We start from the raw sequence: 18,172 nt of genomic DNA, 5'->3' as shown, positions 1-18,172 counted from the left end.
ACCATTCTGAGAAAGCAAATTAAATGTCAAATTTATTTTAAATTAATAATCAAATCTGACTTTTTAACAACCAAATTTATTACATAAAAATCCCGTTACATAATACACTGAAAACCCATAAAAACCTAAAGGAATAATAACATTTCAGTGAAGTTATAATAGAAAGCTTCCATAATTGTAATGAAAATTATAATTAAGAAATCGACCTAATAGCTAAATTAACTGAAACATAACTAAACCGTGTATATGTGAACAAATGAAAATTTAAATACTCTTAAATGTTTTTCTCGGTTCGAAAATAATCCTGAATTGCTTAGCTGACAAAGAAAGTCCATCGATGGGTTCAGTTGACGGCAACGGTTCATTTTTAGGTATTCTGAGGTGGAATTTTTGAAGGATATGAGTAAGGAACATGAACAGTTCAGAGCGTGCTAATCCTTCCCCAATACAACGACGTTTTCCTACAAAAAAACACACGATCTCAATTCCATTAAAGCTACAAATTAATTCTAGAAAAGAAATCGTAAATACAATCACGTTATTCTAAAGGTTTTCTCTACACAGGAATATTTACAAACAACTCTCATTTTCTATTTAGTTCAGATTAATACCAGTAGATGGCAGTAGGCTTCAAGAAAATGTACGGCTCTATGATAAAAGTAATCCGGTGTTAGAAAACACTGAGATAGTGTATAAATGTAATGTAAATATCCAATAATGATCCAATAATGATTTATATATTACGCCAGCTGATAAGCTAACCAGTAGCATAATATTTACAACTGTTTATTAATATTATTGCTCGATAGGCAGCGGCTTGGCTCTACCCCTGGCATTGCTGAAGTCCATGGGCGACGGTAATCACTCACCATCAGGTGGGCCGTATGCTCGTCTGCCTATAAGGGCAATAAAAAATAAATAAATAAATCGATTTGATTTCTTATAAAAGACTCTTGCTTAAAAATATATTTTTGCAGGTGTCGATATTGATGATCGCATTTCATTTGGCAATACAACGTGCTACTGTTTAACTTTTTTTTTTTTTTTATTGCTTAGATGGGCGGACGAGCTCACAGTCCACCTTGTTAAGCGGTTACTGGAGCCCATAGACATCTACTATGTAAATGCGCCACCCACCTTGAGATATCAGTTCTAAGGTCTCAGTATAGTTATGATATGTTATTTATTGATACAGAAAATTATGACAATAAAATAATAAATAAATAAATATTTACTAACAATCACGCCACGTTAACTGGTCCCGTGATAAGTTCGTAAAGAACTTGTGTTACAGGTACCAGATAACGGATATAAATGTAAGATTTTTATTATACACATACATATATTTAATATACATCCATAACCCTGGAAAAGACATTTATATTTATCATACAAATATCTTCCCTTGGCGGGATTCGAACCCGCGACCCCCTTGTGTAGTGACCATGTCACTGTTGTTAGCATAAAAGCAATATTAATATTAATGTCAAGTAAGAAATTGCGTATTTATTGATAAATAAAAATGTGATAAGAAGAAGAATAATGTTATTATAAAAATATCACATCGTTCTCAATTTCTTGTAGAAGAATTCAAAAGATGTAAGATTGAGGACTTCAATGAAATATTTACTTGTTTATTTAATTTATAGTTATAAGAATTACCGATTCCAAAAGGTATGAGCCACTCGTCTTGTAAGATGTTGCCTTCTTTAGTCAGGAATCGTTCCGGTCGGAATGTTTCTGGATCTTTCCAATGTGGTCCGTGATGCAGCTCGTACAGTGACAATAAAATAAAAGTCCCCTAAAATTAATTTAACTACGTTATTAGCAATCCTTTACGAATAATATGTTGTTTTATTTATTATTTATTATTCGAATTAATTCCGGAAAGAACGAGTGAACCCTCAGCGATTACGTCAATCATTATCTTAACGTTTACCGAATGATGAAATTCGTACAAATTCTTATTAGGCACTTCGAGAAACATATCGGTTTGTATAAAATTTGGTTAGTCTTATTTTGATGTTCGATTTATATTTGATAGATTGCATTTTTAAAACGAAATTACTGTGATACACTCTCGGTTCCGATTAGAAATGCCTAAATCCTGTATTTTTCAACAATTTGCGAAATATCTTAATCTCTATATATAAAAAGTAGTTGACCCGGCAAACATTGTTTTGCCATATATTAGATTTCTAGGGAATTTCTAGTGTAAAAAAAAACTAACTTATTGTAAGTGTGTAAGGATGTGGTAAATGAGTGAAAGAGGTATGTAGTGCTGTGAACGATGAGGGAATATATAATAAAAATAACAAAACCTCATTCAACCACATAATACCTCATTATAACAAAAAAAAATGTCCAAATAAAAAAATATGTTAGGGGTGGACAACACTAATCACTTAGGGGTATGAAAAATAGATAGTAGCCGATTCTCAGGCTTATTGAATATGCATAAAAAATTTCATGAGAAACGGTCAAGCGGTTTCGGAGGAGTATGGGAACGAACATTGTGACACGAGAATTTTATATATTAGATGAATTGCTGTTCGTTAGTCTCGCTAAAACTCGAGAACGACTGGATCGATTTGGCTAATTTTGGTCTTGAATTATTCGTGGAAGTCCAGGGAAGGTTTAAAAGGTGAGAAAATATAAAAAAGCTCGGAATTATATAAAAACAAACAATTTTGTTTATCCTATGATGTGTCCCTTTGATGTGTCTTTTATTTATCGATTGAGGCACTACGAAGTCTGCCGGGTCAGCTAGTCTGTTAATAATTATCATTGCGGTATCGTAAATTTCAAAGAATTTATAATATAAAGTGTTCCTCTACTTGAGCTGCGACTCTACTTGAACGTTCGAAATGTTCAGCGAAAATGTGTTTAAATTCTCCAATCACCCTAAAAATTGAGTTCCCTAGTAACTGATATCTGATAGTTGATTATTGCGATTTGTTTTATATTATTATTTTGGGGAACCGTATATTTGTTTATTGCATTATTTTATCTTACTTATATATCTTATCTACTTATCTGCGTATCTATTTATATATATTACGTATATTTATTACTTTAATATCTAACTAGTCTGGCCATAAATACTGTTACATGAAAACATTTCTTTTTTCAACTTTTTAAGTATTTTGAATTTGGAACGTACCTACCTGTATTATTTTAAAAACTTCTTTCGATTTTGCGCCATTTCACATATTTTTTCGTATTCATTATCAAATTACAATATTGAATGGGGTGTTACAGTAAATAGGATTGCGGTGATCGCCTTGCACAAAGTGAGCATAGAGCCGTCGGTCATATTCCAGACACTTCAAAAGCTTGGTCTCAGCCGTATGTTCGTATATCGTACTATCAACAGGCAGAATAACACTTCGTCTGTCGAAGACCAGAAAAGTACGTGTTGGCCGCGTGCTGTTAGAACTACAAAGGCTGTTAATGCTGTTAAAGCCAAAGGTGGCCATTTCGAATAGAATATTGTTTTTAATTTTTGCTGAGATTTTAATAAATATGTAGGTATAAATTTTAATAATATTACATTACTTCATTAAAAAAAACGCATTTTCTTTTGTAACAGAACTTATGGCTGGACAAGGTATACATGTATATATTCGTCGTGGCCTAAAGGATAAGACGTCCGGTGCATTCGTATGAAGCGATGCACCGGTGCTCGAATCCCGCAGGCGGATACCAATTTTTCTAATGAAATACGTACTCAACAAATGTTCACGATTGACTTCCACGGTGAAGGAATAACGTCGTGTAATAAAAGTCAATCCCGCAAAATTATAATTTGCGTAGTCACTGGTGGTAGGACCTCTTGGGAGTCCGCACGGGTAGGTACCACCACCCCGCCTATTTCCGCCGTGAAGCGGTAATGCGTTTCGGTTCGAAAGGTGGGGTAGCCGTTGTAACTATACTGAGACCTTAGAACTTATATCTCGAGGTGGGTGGCGCATTTACGTTGTAGATGTCTATGGGCTCCAGTAACCACTTAACATCAGGTGGGCTGTGAGCTCGTCCATCCATCTAAGCAATAAATAAAAAAAGACTATTATTATTTCTTATGGGAATTCGCTTCTTACGTAACTTTGTTATATAGGACTAATTAAAAGCGAAGTCATCGTGGCCTAAGGGTGAAATGTACCGTGCTGGAGTCATGGTCCAGGCGGTTGGCTGATCCTTCGGCTGGTCGTAGGACTGTCGATGCTATTCGCCCAGTCCTCGTTGACTGGGTGAATCGTGACGCTTCACTTTCCGGCTCACGCAGGTGCTCACTGGGCATGGTTGCTTCGGTGAGTTCCTGCACCGGATCAGAGCCGAGCCGACGGCAGAGTGCCACCATTGTGGTTGCGACTTGGACACGGCAGAGCATACGCTCGTCGCCTGCCCCGCATGGGAAGGGTGGCGCCGTGCCATCGTCGCAAAAATAGGAAACGACTTGTCGTTAGCGAGTGTTGTGTCATCGATGGTCGCCGACGACCGCCGGTCCGGCGTCCCGAGGAAGAGGGTGATAGGAGAGATGTGCTCCGCACTAAACGCTTCACTTTCCCCCCTTTGCCTTTTCATGAGTTCTGTCTCATGCGAGGTTTGGACGTTGGTTGTTGAGCGACAAGAGGTTTTAGTCAGTTCGACTCCGATATACCCCGCTCTCCATTCCCCAGTGGAGGTCGGAAGTCCGGCGATTTCCTCCTGACCAAAAAAAAAGGGTGAAATGTAAGGAACTGAAATATAGTAAAACATATTCTTATACTTCTCATCCTTTTCCTTACCTAACTATTTATTGGGTCCATCATTATGTCAATGTTGTCTGGACAATATCATTTATGAGACAGGACCCTCAATTGTACAATTTCATAAGTTTATGTAATAATGACATTATACTATTTATCGATAATATCATATATTATTTATTTTATTTATCGTAAAGAGTAGAGAATGTTCTATAGTATATTAAATGTATGTATTGTATATTAAAATATGTTGTAAAACAAAAGCTTTCATTAATAAATTAAAACCTCCAAATACATTCCGCCAAAAGAATAAACAAATTGCATTAAAAATAATTAGATAAATTGATTCCAAAATAAATATATATATTCAGATGCGGAATATTCCGTCAATGAATAATAATTTAACAGACAAAATGCTTACCACATTAGAGCGAGAGGAAAAAAGATCTTATCTCGAACTATGAAATTTGTAAGATAATGACATCACAAGTTACGCTTATAATAGTAGCGGTGTGTGTTTTTGTTTAATGTTGTTATTATTTTAAACGCAGTGAATAAGTAAACGACATTAGTTGGGGCGTGTACTTGTCTACTCGATAATTTTTTTATTAAAACTTATTAAAATTTAAAAATAGATTATGACAAATGTTTCCTGAAAAGTCATAATTCGGTGTCGATTGTAATCGGATCTTCTCAGTGGGTTGCGCTTCCGATCCGATAGAAAGTTCATTCGCGAATAGCCCAAGAGCCCGCGACAGCCAGACCTTCGTTATTTTATAAAAGCTGAAAGTTTCTCTGTGTATGTCTCCAACACAGGTAAGAACGACCCGCGATTATAGAGTTCCGATTGTGGTTACTTGGGCAGGTAACAGGCAGTAAAGGTATATAAAATAGTACCTTAAATTCGTTAAAGTATAAAGGTTTTTTTTTTTAATATTTACTCCAGAATATCTTTAGAAATCATGATATCCGTTGCCGGACACTTTTTCCAGTTGTTACCCCCTGCCAGACACCCTTAAACTTTAATAAATTTTAATTATACTTTCGTTATACTATAAAAGCTAAATTTTATATATGTTACTTAGGGACTTATAAAAATATGTTACCCCAAGAGCCGGACAGTTTTAATGGTTCTTACATCTTGCCAGACACATTGAGAGCCCGCTGTAGGTGCGAGCGCGAGGTAGCAACTGTTCAAGCGGGTGTGAGCGAGATAGAGTGCTTAGTCTATTGTGATCTTTTAAGATATCCAATAAAAAAAATATTTTATTACGTTCATAGCAATATTATAGAAAATAAAAAAGGTTATTTTAATATTATAAAGTACAAACAAAATATTACATGTCAAAGAAAAATATTTAATCGTTCTTATAATTTTCCTCATTGTCGTCGATATTGAACTGATCGCCTTATTCAGTCGAGTCGGCCTGAGGGGCCTACGAGGGGGGGCATAGCTACTACCGTATCCGATTTGAGAGTACGAGCTAAGCGGTAGTAAGACCTTTGAGAGGGCGCGAGTCCTTCTAAGAAATCAGACCATCTGGCATCTCGGACTTCGGCGATGCGAGACTTTACGTCGCGTTGTAGGGCACGCATTCGAGTACGATTTTCCACTGTAGGATACCTATCGTAGGCGCGGATCGAAACGTTCTTAGCTCTAAGGAGTTCCCTAATATCGTCGGGCAATTTGAAGCGGTGAAGGAAGTCCTCCGCCACAACTTGCTTCGATGACCTATCTAATGTCGAGGTGATGTGTGACATTACGATGTCTATGGCTTCAGCGGTATCCTGAGGAGACGGGGTAGAGTCCGGGCTAAACGGGAGCGATGGTGGATCAGATTCAGCCAGGCTAATGCCCAGCGTGTGCCAATCCACCACAGTCCTCGTGACGGGAACGGAATCGGGAGCGCGACCGAGCTTCATAATGACGGGGCGGTGGTCTGAATCTAACTCTAAAACTACTTCGATCGAGTGTAAGCGCAGAGTTACGTTTTTTAATAACGCTATGTCGAGTATATCCGGGCGATGCGCGATATTTAGCGGGTAGTGAGTCGGGGTTAGCGGAGCGATGATATCGAAGGCGAGATCATCGACTAACGCGTCGAGCCGCCTGCCATTAGGGGTTGTGGTGTGTGAGTTCCACCTGATGTGTTTACAATTTAGGTCGCCCGCCAGAATGACAGAGCTTCCCATGCCGAGTAGCGCCTCGATATCACTGCTTAGAACGGATAAATCCTATAAACGACAGCTGATGTGCAGTAAAAGATCACAATAGACTAAGCACTCTATCTCGCTCACACCCGCTTGAACAGTTGCTACCTCGCGCTCGCACCTACAGCGGGCTCTCAATGTGTCTGGCAAGATGTAAGAACCATTAAAACTGTCCGGCTCTTGGGGTAACATATTTTTATAAGTCCCTAAGTAACATATATAAAATTTAGCTTTTATAGTATAACGAAAGTATAATTAAAATTTATTAAAGTTTAAGGGTGTCTGGCAGGGGGTAACAACTGGAAAAAGTGTCCGGCAACGGATATCATGATTTCTAAAGATATTCTGGAGTAAATATTAAAAAAAAACCTTTATACTTTAACGAATTTAAGGGACTATTTTATATACCTTTACTGCCTGTTACCTGCCCAAGTAACCACAACCGGAACTCTATAATCGCGGGTCGTTCTTACCTGTGTTGGAGACATACACAGAGAAACTTTCAGCTTTTATAAAATAACGAAGGTCTGGCTGTCGCGGGCTCTTGCTCTAGAAGCAGCTGTTCTTGAGTTGTTAGGTCTCCTTCGGAGGCACTCGGGCAGCTTTTACCAAATCCCATTCCTTTTTGCTGAGCCTTTGCTCAGCCACCTGTCCTGGTAAAGCTGGAAAGACCTTCGAGCCACCAGTATTCTTACCTTCATAAAAAATACCTATGTTATAGGGTGTTTGTTGAGTGTGGTTCTTTAGCTCACTCAGTTTCTCGCCGGATCTTCTCAGTGGGTCGCGTTTCCGATCCGGTGGTAGATTCTGCGAAGCACTGCTCTTTTGGCTCCCCCTCTGCCCCGTGAGCTCACCTACACGTCAAGGAGACGCTGAAATAGCCTCTCAAGGCTATCAGCAAGGGTAGGGGAAAAAAAGAAGTTCTTTGGGTAACACTCATCTACCCCTGAATCATTTCGTCAGAACTGAGAATAGCGACTTACAAAATTTTTATTATTGTAACTAGAAACGGGGTTTTTCTTATTACTGTACTCATTATATATAAGTTGTTGTTTCACATGTGTATCATATTGTTTTTATTTAATGTATATATTTGTTTATACATACATATATATCGAGGGATGAAAGGCTAATAATGGATTTAAGTGATTGAAATTTTGTAATTAAAGATGCGTATTATTTGGTATTAGCATCAACAGTTTGATGTTTTAATTAAAAACTTACTCCATTTAGATAGTTGAAGACGTTTTGTTATATTTTATCTAAATTTCAATGGCTCTCCTGTAAAGTTGTAAAAATGTTGCTTAAACCCAAAAAGCCTTTTACCCCATTATGGCGTCATTACGTATTTTTATTATGTCCGTAGTTTCCGCTAACCTTTCTAATGTTCTAAATCATCTCCATGAAAATATTTCCTGGAAGAGATCGCTTTTTAAGGAAGTCGACGCTTTGTACTTTAGGTTTAAGTTGAAATTTTTCGATATTTTTTCTTTATGTTGTTATTTTAATGTACAAATTACAATAAAGTGCTTTCAAGTGCATTGTATTGTGTATTTATTTTAGTGGAAAGCAAAAGCTATATACATGAATACTTTTTTCTTGTGATTTTCTTAGTCTGAGCCCAGACGTGTAAGTACCTACCACCATTCGGCTCATTTTTGCCGCGAAGCAATCTTAAGTTCTGGTTTAAAAAATGGAACAGCTTTTATGGAGTCCAATTGAGACTTTGAATTTGTGTTTCAAGGGTTCTATTACCTCTATGGGTTTCTGTAACCGATCAACACCGGGTGGTTCGTAACTTCGCTTGTTTATTTAGAGCAAAAAGAAAAGCGGACTTACCTACCTTAGGTATAATATAATTTCCGAGCTTAGCGTCATTGAGAGCCATATGAGGTATGCCCATAGATGCGACAGTCGATATCCTCAGAGTTTCAAGAATTACCGCTTCTGTGTACACCATTCTTAAAACATACTTCAAATTCAGTTTATAATTGAATTTTTATATCTTAATAAATGTAGCCGCATGGACTACATTTCCTTATTGTATTGTATAGTATTCTAATTCAGTAGTATCAGGGTTAGTATCATTTGTGATTAGTAAATAAAATAATTTTATTCGGAAATATACCTATTCGTTCATATATTTAACATGTACATGTTTTTTTTAAATCCGTTAAATTTAATTACTGATCAACTAGTATAATTTTTCGCAAAAACATGGGAGCACAGATTCACAGCTAACGTCAAAAATATTACCTTATTCTGTCGTCAAGCAAAGGATTACGATCGCGACCGATTATGTCATCTATTTCCTGGTGTAGTTTCCTTTGCACATCCTCGTTTCTGACAACGTGCAGGAGCATAAATACAGCGGTATTAGTAACTGTCTCCATGCCCGCTTCAAGTAGATCAAGGCAAACTACTTGTAGATCATCAAGCGTTACTAAGAGACAAAATTAAAATTATTCATGTGGTTTTTAAATTCATCGCTAAAATACGATATCAATAAAACCACCAACACAGTCGTATGTATATATGTTTTATGGTAATTATTTGTAAGGAAAATTAAGGTAAAGAGAGAGAGAGAGAGAGAGATAGAGAAAGGGTGAAAGAGAAAGTGAGAAAATGAATGGTTAGCACGACTGAAGATACAACATAATATGCTTATGAATTGCGATTGAAACAAAAATCTAAAAAAAAAATTTTGAAATATTACTGGTTTGGTGCGTGGTTCGGTCATGTACTTGACATATCATGTACATGATCGAACCACGCTAGAAGATTTCGCACATAGTAATTTATAATATTGTTTTTTGTACTTAATTATGTACCTTATCTATTATATACAATTTAATACGTAATACAAAGTAATTAATGTTTATCTACAAATTATATACAAGTAAATAAAATAATATTGTATCTTAAAGCTGTGAATTATCTAATTTCAAATAGACAAAGATCAAAATTTAAATACGTAAGTTTGATATTTATAACATTAGAAGAACCGTATAAAATATATTTTTTTTCATACGTACGTTTATTATCTTGAGATTCCAGCATATCAATGAGAAAAGCATCGATCACATCCTTTGGGGCCCCAAGTTGTAAATTTTCTTGGTGTTCTTTTATTATTTCCTGTTTTCCATTTAATAATATTTATGATATTTAATATATAAAATATAATTATATATGTAAGTTTGTCATGTAAATTGTGAATAGCAGTGGTGCTAGGGCATTTTGTAAACCGAGTAAGTATCGTCTTCCTTTTTCGTTAAAGCACCCAGAGGGGGTTAACAGACCGGGCTATGTCAGTCTCCGGCGCCTCCAGAAAAAAGAGGGAGAACAGGGAGACCAAGGTTCTCCCCTTCTTCTAATTCCTTCCAGGACACTACCCTTTGAAAAAGGCACGCGAGGAATGCTATGGCGTGAACGTAGAAGACCCGCTCCATGGAACCGACTGCCGACTAAGCCCCATCGAGCTCCACCAGACCGGATAGACGAAACCTACGATGCCGCATAATGTGCGCCGACAGTCCGCCTTCGTCAGTACCCATTCCAATGATTGGACAGGATTTCATCCTTGAGAACATCCCCAAGGATCTCGTCTCGTGGGGATATACTGTAGGCAGTGTATAGGAGTCACCTTACGACGCCTCATCACTGGAACGACAGCCAAGCACCAGGTGCCCCCGCACCCGGCACCCAACGACCTCTACGGGAGCTGTGTGAAGGCTTCGCGCCTACGCCACCCAACCCGCCCTCTGCGCTTAGGCGCTGAAGAAGGAACCCACTCTCTTTTGCACTCCTCAGCATCATGGAGCGCCATGACCGGGTTGCAAAACCTGGCCTTTGCCTCCCACCAACTCCGGTCTTTTCGCAAACGGGCCATAGCCCGCAAGGAGATATCCCACCCCAGCCCCGTGGGTGCTCCTAATGCGGGCACACTTCAAGTGCGTGCTGACCATGATCGTTCGGGTGCCTGCGCTGTTGGCAACCCGGATGTGGCTCCTTCCTATAGGGCTATTTAAAATGATAGACAGAAATAGACAGGACGACGGTGAAAACCAGTGTACATACACCTGAATTAAATTAAGGGGAGAATTATGAAGGAAAATGGAGAAGGAATGCTGGTAATAGGACGTCGTAGTATTTTGCTAGAGGATGCGGAGGTAACATGTCCATGTCTTTTTCTACTTTAAAGGAAAACAGATTATTATCATATAGAATTTTGCACCCTCATTGACCTAATTATGAATCTCAAATATTGTCGATGACGATGACGTTAGTAGCCACCCTGAGCCCAAAACTGTGGGCACCTTTTTTGGTTTTTCCAATTTCTAGGAAGCGAAAATTATCGGAATAATTGACCAATCATCGCAGGACTTTATTAGCAGATTATTGCAAATACCTTGAACTAAATATCGTTGTTATCATTTTAGCGGCTATATATTCATGATTTTGTTTTGATACACTTGAACTCTTTGCCTTGTTTTTCCAATTATGTAGTTCTTCATTTTATGAAAACGACAATGATATTTGAAAGTTTCGTTTTTTTTAAGGATAGGATGTTCGCGGTTTATCCTTGGAGACTTTTTCCGCGATTGGAGGCCTTGCCGCTTGACCAGGACTCATGGTGGTCGAAATTTCGTCAATAGTAGTGAAAAAGCTAATAATTTATTTCTATAATCTGAAACTTATTAACTTACAACAAAAATCTAGTAAAAAAAACCTAATAAATTAATAACTCCTCCTTCAATCGATCGCTCATTGCTGAGTATCGCGATGCATCCGCCTATGACCTTTTTTGTGATTTGTAGCCACTTATGTCGGTCAGTGGCACAGTGAAGTGCGTGGCACAGTCTCGTATCCAAATACTCGGACACTTGGTCCGATCTGGGCCGATCCGTACCGATCCCTGTCCCGACAGGTACAGGGCTCTCATCGGCTGAATCAGATGTTTGGGAACGTCCATTTCCTTAAGTACATACTATAAATGTTTCCAACTAACGCAGTCAAAGGCTTTTTGGTAGTCGACAAAACATAGGACGGCCAGGATGTTACATTCATAGCACTTTTCTATGATAAGCTTTACGTTGATTATTTGTTCGTGAGTACCCTTTCCCTTGACAAATGCAGAATTTGCCAGACTAATAACTAAAACTAATCATATTAATAACTAAATGAAGCTAAAATTAAGAGAAAATAAAGTTTACCCGTAAATATTGGTGAAGAGCGTTATGTATTTCTTGAAGTTCAGTAAACCCGATAAGCCTTGGTACAAAATGTCTCAGGAATGGAAGAAAATTAAGGATCCCTCCGCTCATATCAACTAGCTTGAACAAACGCATCACAAGACTGCACAGTTTCTTAAGTCGTTGGTCTTCTAAACCATATCTAAAAATATACACAATCTCAAATTTAAATGAATAATTTATATTTATTTATCGCTAGCTTTAAGAATATTTGTATTTTAAATCAGTTTCTATGGAGGATTCGCAAAATCAAACATCGAAAGACTCATCAAATAATTTAAATCCGGTACATGTTCTCCAATTATACTCTGTCTGTAATACAATGTACTCGTGTCTGTAATGCTTTAAAGCAATGACTATTTTTGAACAATATTTTAAAATGCCTAATTTGGTTTTCAAAAATATTTAGCTCAAAGTCTACATTCTCCATAGGGCACATCTCCAGAAAGGAAGATTCCTTGGTGAGACTTGTAGAACTTGTTGTACAGGGCCGTGTAGAAGGCAGAAGACCTCGAGGTCAATCCTCCACGCGCTGGATTGACCTCATTACCAGCACTACGAAAGCCACTGCAGTACAATGTGCACGCAATGCTAACAGCCACCTCCGATGGAGGAACATCGCTCGACTTGCGGCTGCCTTGGAAGCGAGCGGCGGCGACTAGACACAATCCTGTTCATCGACAGCCACGACTGCTCTGCTAAGAGTATCCGATTAGGGAAGAAGTCTACATTCATATTCATTCTATACTGGCTGTGTAATCAACAAAAACAAACCGAATATATAATGTCTCCCGCCAGCGTTTGGGGAAGCAGGATCATAAATGACTTATGTAACTGAGTAATACATATTTTCGCCGGTCCGTTTATTTACAGATTTAATCGGTTGAATTAGCTTAGCATTTTTTTATTTATTTTTTATTGCTTAGATGGATGGACGAGCTCACAGCCCACCTGGTGTTAAGTGGTTACTGGAGCCCATGGACATCTACAACGTAAATGCGCCACCCACCTTGAGATATAAATTCTAAGGTCTCAAAGGCTGCCCCACCCTTCAAACCGAAACACATTACTGCTTCACGGCAGAAATAGGCGGGGTGGTGGTACCTACTACCTACCCGTGCGGACTCACAAGAGGTCCTACCACCAGAAAAAAATTATAATATCTAATCGTTAAATAAAAAGTGTGTACCTTTTCCCGGCAACCAATCTCCAAAGTATGTTGACTATTGTAATGTGGAACATCTGATTGACCAGAATCGGCTCTCCAGCATCGGCTAAACGCAGCTGCACGAGGGCTTCACATTCTTCGCCTATGTAAACGTTCATGAAACGGGAGTTGTAACCGAAATTCTTTAAATATTTCAGCACGAAACGTCTGGTCCTGTGCCACGTTGGGCCATCGGAGAAAACCAATCCTGTAGATGACGAAGACGTTATATTAAAAACTAGTGAATACTTAATGGCAAAACGAAGATAAAAATAAGCTCGCTAGTTCGAACGCTAATCGAACGCTAGTTTCTCTAATATTTTTTATTAAAAATAATAGTTATAAAATAATATTATATATAATACAAGAAATACATATGAAGTTTAGATTGATTTAGATAGTTTTGTCTAGATGCTGTGAAATAGCTAATAAAAGAAGCGAAACTTTTTTTGTAAATTCTACATTGTTTTTCTCTGGTTTTATAAGTCATCTTGTAACCTTTTACTGTCATCGAAGACAGACCGGTCCATGGGCCAAATTAAATTTATCAGCAATGCGCTTGTTTAGATTTTTTATTACAACACACTCGTTGAGTTTTTTGTGAGATTGTTGCAATAATTATTACCTTCATTGTTGTATTCCCAGCTATCGTTATTGAAGTGAAATAAGATGTAGAATAGAATACGCGAACTTTGAAATCTATACATAATGCATAAACACTATATCATTGAATAGAACTAGTAGTTTGTGTTTCACGTGCTACCAAATAAATTTCTAGAAATACATCTCCTTTATTATTGTCTTCATAGATAGGGGAGCACGCCCACCGGATCCCTGTGTCTCCAGAGTGATTTATCATGGACGTCACCAATGCCAGGGAGACAGCCAATCCGCTGTATACTTGCACAGAACACAATAGTTGTAAATAATAAAGGCTAGCAATAGACATTGACGATATTTTATGTTACAAATTCAAATTCAAAATAATTTACTAACCGCATTTAAGAAAAGGGGAGGTTCTTAAGCGTACTGTATTTTTTGTGTATCTTTTATCCAACTCAACGGTTAAGGATGATTATTTGTATTTGAATGACAGAACTTTTCGTTTGGTCCCATTAATACAATTTTATTACATTAATGTAACATTTACAACATTAATGTATTACATTAATGTAATAAAATAATACAATTTTATTACATTAATGTAATAAAATTGTATTGTAATAAATATTTCTAATTGTAGATCTTATATAATCGCGCTGGAAGTGTAGCAAGACAAAGATCATTGTGTCGAACCCTTAAGGGAGGCCTTTGTCCAACAGAACGTCTGTTGGCTAATGATAATTGATATAGTTCGGTTCAACCCACTGAATTTCTCGTTGGATTTTCTTAGTGGGTCACGATTCCGTACCGATGGTAAATTCTGTGAAGCATATGAAAGACAGAAGCACTGCTCTTTCTAAGGCAGATTGCTTGGCAGATTCTTTCAGGTTCAGCCCGTGAGCTCAACTGCCCGTCCATCCGTAGTTGAAATAGCCTTTTAGGCTATCAGCTATCGGTAGAAAAAAAAATGTTCGGCATAATAATTGACGGAGAAAATAAATGATACATACGGTTAAATGTAACAAACGTTCAAGATAAGAAGTAATGAAAAAAACTCCGCTGCTGTTTTATAATAATGAATTACTTTTTTAAAAACGACAAATTAACATTATTTTTATGGAATGTAATTTTTCTTGCGCATTTAGGCAAGCGATAGCAAAGAAGATAGATGTTTCTATTCTAAATTATTATACACTGTTAATTTGGATCTGCTAATCAAGTGTTTATTCGAAATCTGATTTGAGTTTTTTGCGAGTGAAACACCTAGTGCAGCGAGATCTTTTGAAACAAGTTTTACTATGCAGGATATGATTACATAATTAGCCAAATTACTTATTTTAGATACTGAAACGTAATATCTCTATATATATATAAAAAATAATTGCTGTTCGTTAGTCTCGCTAAAACTCGAGAACGGCTGGACCGATTTGTCTAATTTTGGTCTTGCATTATTTGTGTAAGTCCAGAGAAGGTTTAAAAGGTGAAAAAATATATAGTAATTAAAGTAGTTAAATCGTAGTTTAATCGAAAAAGTAGTTAAATTAAAAATATATAAATAAATAGTACATACATGTTATTAACATTTAAAAGTGATCTTGAGACGCTGTTTTAATCAAATTAGAGCTAGCCTTTTCCTAATACACTATTGATATTAGTTCTTACAGCCTCAGAGACAATTTTTTCGAAGCAATTTGTATATATAGAAGCTTCGAGTCTCCGTGGTTCTGACAGATCAACGACCTTCTATGTACGTAATAATAATGTGTATAATTAGTGACCCAAAAATAAACCGTAATTACAGGTTCTTTTTTGTGCGACTTTATTGAACAAACACCTTTTGGCATTAACAATTTAAAGAAGTGTGAATCTAGAACAGATCATATCAAGATAAATTGAATTTTTGAAACTTACTTTTCGTTTGTAAATTATAATCCTTAAATTGATTAAGCCATTTAAATACAGGTGAACGTTCACTAACTTTAAAAATTTGCCTGACTGCAAATCAAAGTTAGGTAACCAGTTCGAGCCATTTATAAAACAAACAGAAAAAACATCAAATTGTAATCGCTCGTTGTCTGTCTGTGCATAATAATTCAATAATCTAGCATTTTCTAAAATACGTGTAAATGCAAAACATTTGTTTTTTTTTATATAATGTACATAAATTGCCATATTTTAATAAAAATAAAATAAAAACATAATAAATCAGGTATTTTTATCTTTTGGAATCGTGTTACCACACCTTTTAATCACATAGCTAGTATACGTGCAAGTGCGAGAATATGGGTTACAATGGCATATAATTAAAAATATTGTGGAGTATAATAAATTTCCTGGTAATTAGGTTTTGATACTGAACAGATTATTTAATACTAAGTAAACCAAAAAAGCGAACCTCAATAGAGTGCATTTTATTAATAATTTTAGGAAAGATACCTACGGGGGCTAAAATTAATCTTATTGCATAATATCGAAAGTACAAATGTAGAGTAAAAAAATCATGACTTCGAAAGTCTTCGAAGAAGAGTAGATATTATTGAGTACAATGAGCACTTACCCAGTTTCTTTCCAAACGATCTCATGGTATAGAAGAACCCATCAGGCCTTCCTTCAAACATTTCTCGATTCGAAACTTCTTTGATGAGTTCTATCCCTGTTACCACTACCACATTGATGGATCCAAGTCTCAAGCCCAATAGATTCCCATATTTCTGAGACCACGATTGCCATATCAAGTGGTGACACTTGAACTTCCTAGATTCCCAAAGTACCGAAAGTAAATTTCCTACAATTGGCAGTGGGGTAGGCCCTAAAAATATGTTTTTATTTAAATTTTAATTTACTGTGTAAATTCCACGTTCCACCAATATTTTTTTATTTAACAAATGGAAGTACCAGGTGGATAACAAAGCCCACGATGTCGTCGGCTTATGATATAGAAAAACAAAATAAAACAAAGAGCAATTAATGCCAACATAACTAAACCCTTTCACAAACGCCTCAGAAATGTTATTTTTCCAATAGTATATTTTTTCTTATGAGCCTGTTTAGATACAATCGGTATGAGCTGCACGTCAAAACCTTTTGTTAACCAACCACTTTACATTTGAATACACACATAACCGATATAGTATTTATAGGGACATTATGTACAAGTTAACTCCGTTGAAATTATTTCAATTTAAAATTTTCAAAATATATAATGAAAATCGTAGTAACGTGATGAAGTGGAGTCCAAAAAGCTAGGTTTTTAATTATAGAATCTCGAAATTTATTGCATATCAAGTTCAAAAGTTATTTTTATAACCCAAAATCTCACATCCCGAAACTATTTCACTATTATATAATCGCCTCGTTCTCCATGGAAGCAGAGTTCATCTATGTTATCTAGAACCAATGGGTTCATTCACATTGCGAGAGAGATCTTTTTTGCTACGCACCATCCGGCTTTGGAATTAATTTCTTTCCACGGTGTTTATTCAGCGCTATGTGATTTTTGGAGAGTACTCGGCGGTAGGTAGCGGCTTGGCTATACCCCTCGCATTGTTGACGTCCATAAGCCACGACAACCCGGAGAGGAGGACCGTATGCTCGTCTAGAATAAAAAAAAAACACAAATAATGTTCTTGTTACAAAATTCAGTCATACGTTATTGGCATTTAATGCAACAACGGGCTTAGCGTAACTTTGAAGACTTATAGAGATTGTGTGAGAGACGTTTAACTGGTTGCTGAATGTATTGTGAGAGCCTGTGAGATGACATTCTGCCTAATTCTGCTGCAAAACAATTAATACCTCGACCCGAAGTCTCAAGCTGGGTGAGGGAATCACATTGTGACCTTATCATGGCTGCCAAATAACGTTTATTGCCGCGATTTTTCGAAAATGACTTTATAATTGGTGGAATTTTGTGTATAGAGACGCTAGTTTGCTAGAAATAATCTTACTTTTTCACAGTTGAACCTTTACCAAACTGGTTCCGTTGGTTAGCATGTGTGGATAGTAACAAATTACGATCTCATAGTGATAGCGTAGATTTCGCAACAACGAAAATATGTTACGAAATAAAAATAAAAGTATAAAGACAAATGTTTTTACTTTGGAATGGTTAAGGAAAAACGAATTTCACTAAATACGATTTAATGGAAAAT

The 18,172-nt window shown here is 36.7% G+C and overlaps 1 protein-coding gene across 2 annotated transcripts; it reads right to left on the bottom strand.

Moving 5' to 3' along the window:
• Positions 1 to 60: 60 nt before the first annotated feature.
• P450 (cytochrome P450) lies at positions 61 to 17,075 on the bottom strand. 2 transcript variants are annotated; one of them, XM_089731506.1, is made up of 9 exons: positions 16,917 to 17,075; positions 16,579 to 16,830; positions 13,401 to 13,626; positions 12,173 to 12,353; positions 9,995 to 10,094; positions 9,216 to 9,402; positions 8,799 to 8,920; positions 1,663 to 1,801; positions 61 to 461 (listed from the first exon to the last, which is right to left on the bottom strand). In XM_089731506.1, exons 1-8 carry the CDS (start codon positions 16,996 to 16,998, stop codon positions 1,710 to 1,712), a joined length of 1,242 nt encoding a protein of 413 aa, XP_089587632.1. In that variant the 5' UTR covers positions 16,999 to 17,075; the 3' UTR covers positions 61 to 461; positions 1,663 to 1,709. The 2 variants fall into 2 exon arrangements, with proteins under 2 accessions (XP_089587632.1, XP_028039023.2); XM_028183222.2 differs by having other exon boundaries at positions 8,803 to 8,920.
• Between the last annotated feature and the right edge of the window lie 1,097 nt (positions 17,076 to 18,172).

The sequence above is a fragment of the Bombyx mandarina genome, chromosome 11, assembly GCF_030267445.1.
Source record: "Bombyx mandarina strain Sakado chromosome 11, ASM3026744v2".
NCBI lineage: Eukaryota > Metazoa > Arthropoda > Insecta > Lepidoptera > Bombycidae > Bombyx > Bombyx mandarina.
The sequence above is the reverse complement of the archived record's forward strand: the minus strand, read 5'-3'. Positions and strand labels throughout refer to the sequence as shown.

What these genes read in the sequence shown, in the direction of transcription:
- P450 (XM_028183222.2), bottom strand. Translation starts at nt 16,998, where the DNA reads ATGTTGGCATTAATTGCTCTTTGTTTTATTTTGTTTTTCTATATCATA. An exon ending in ATCGTTTGGAAAGAAACTGG is followed by an intron (nt 13,627 to 16,578) that starts GTAAGTGCTCAT and finishes CGTCATCTACAG; the next exon opens with GATTGGTTTTCTCCGATGGC. An exon ending in CTCTTCACCAATATTTACGG is followed by an intron (nt 10,095 to 12,172) that starts GTAAACTTTATT and finishes AATGGAAAACAG; the next exon opens with GAAATAATAAAAGAACACCA.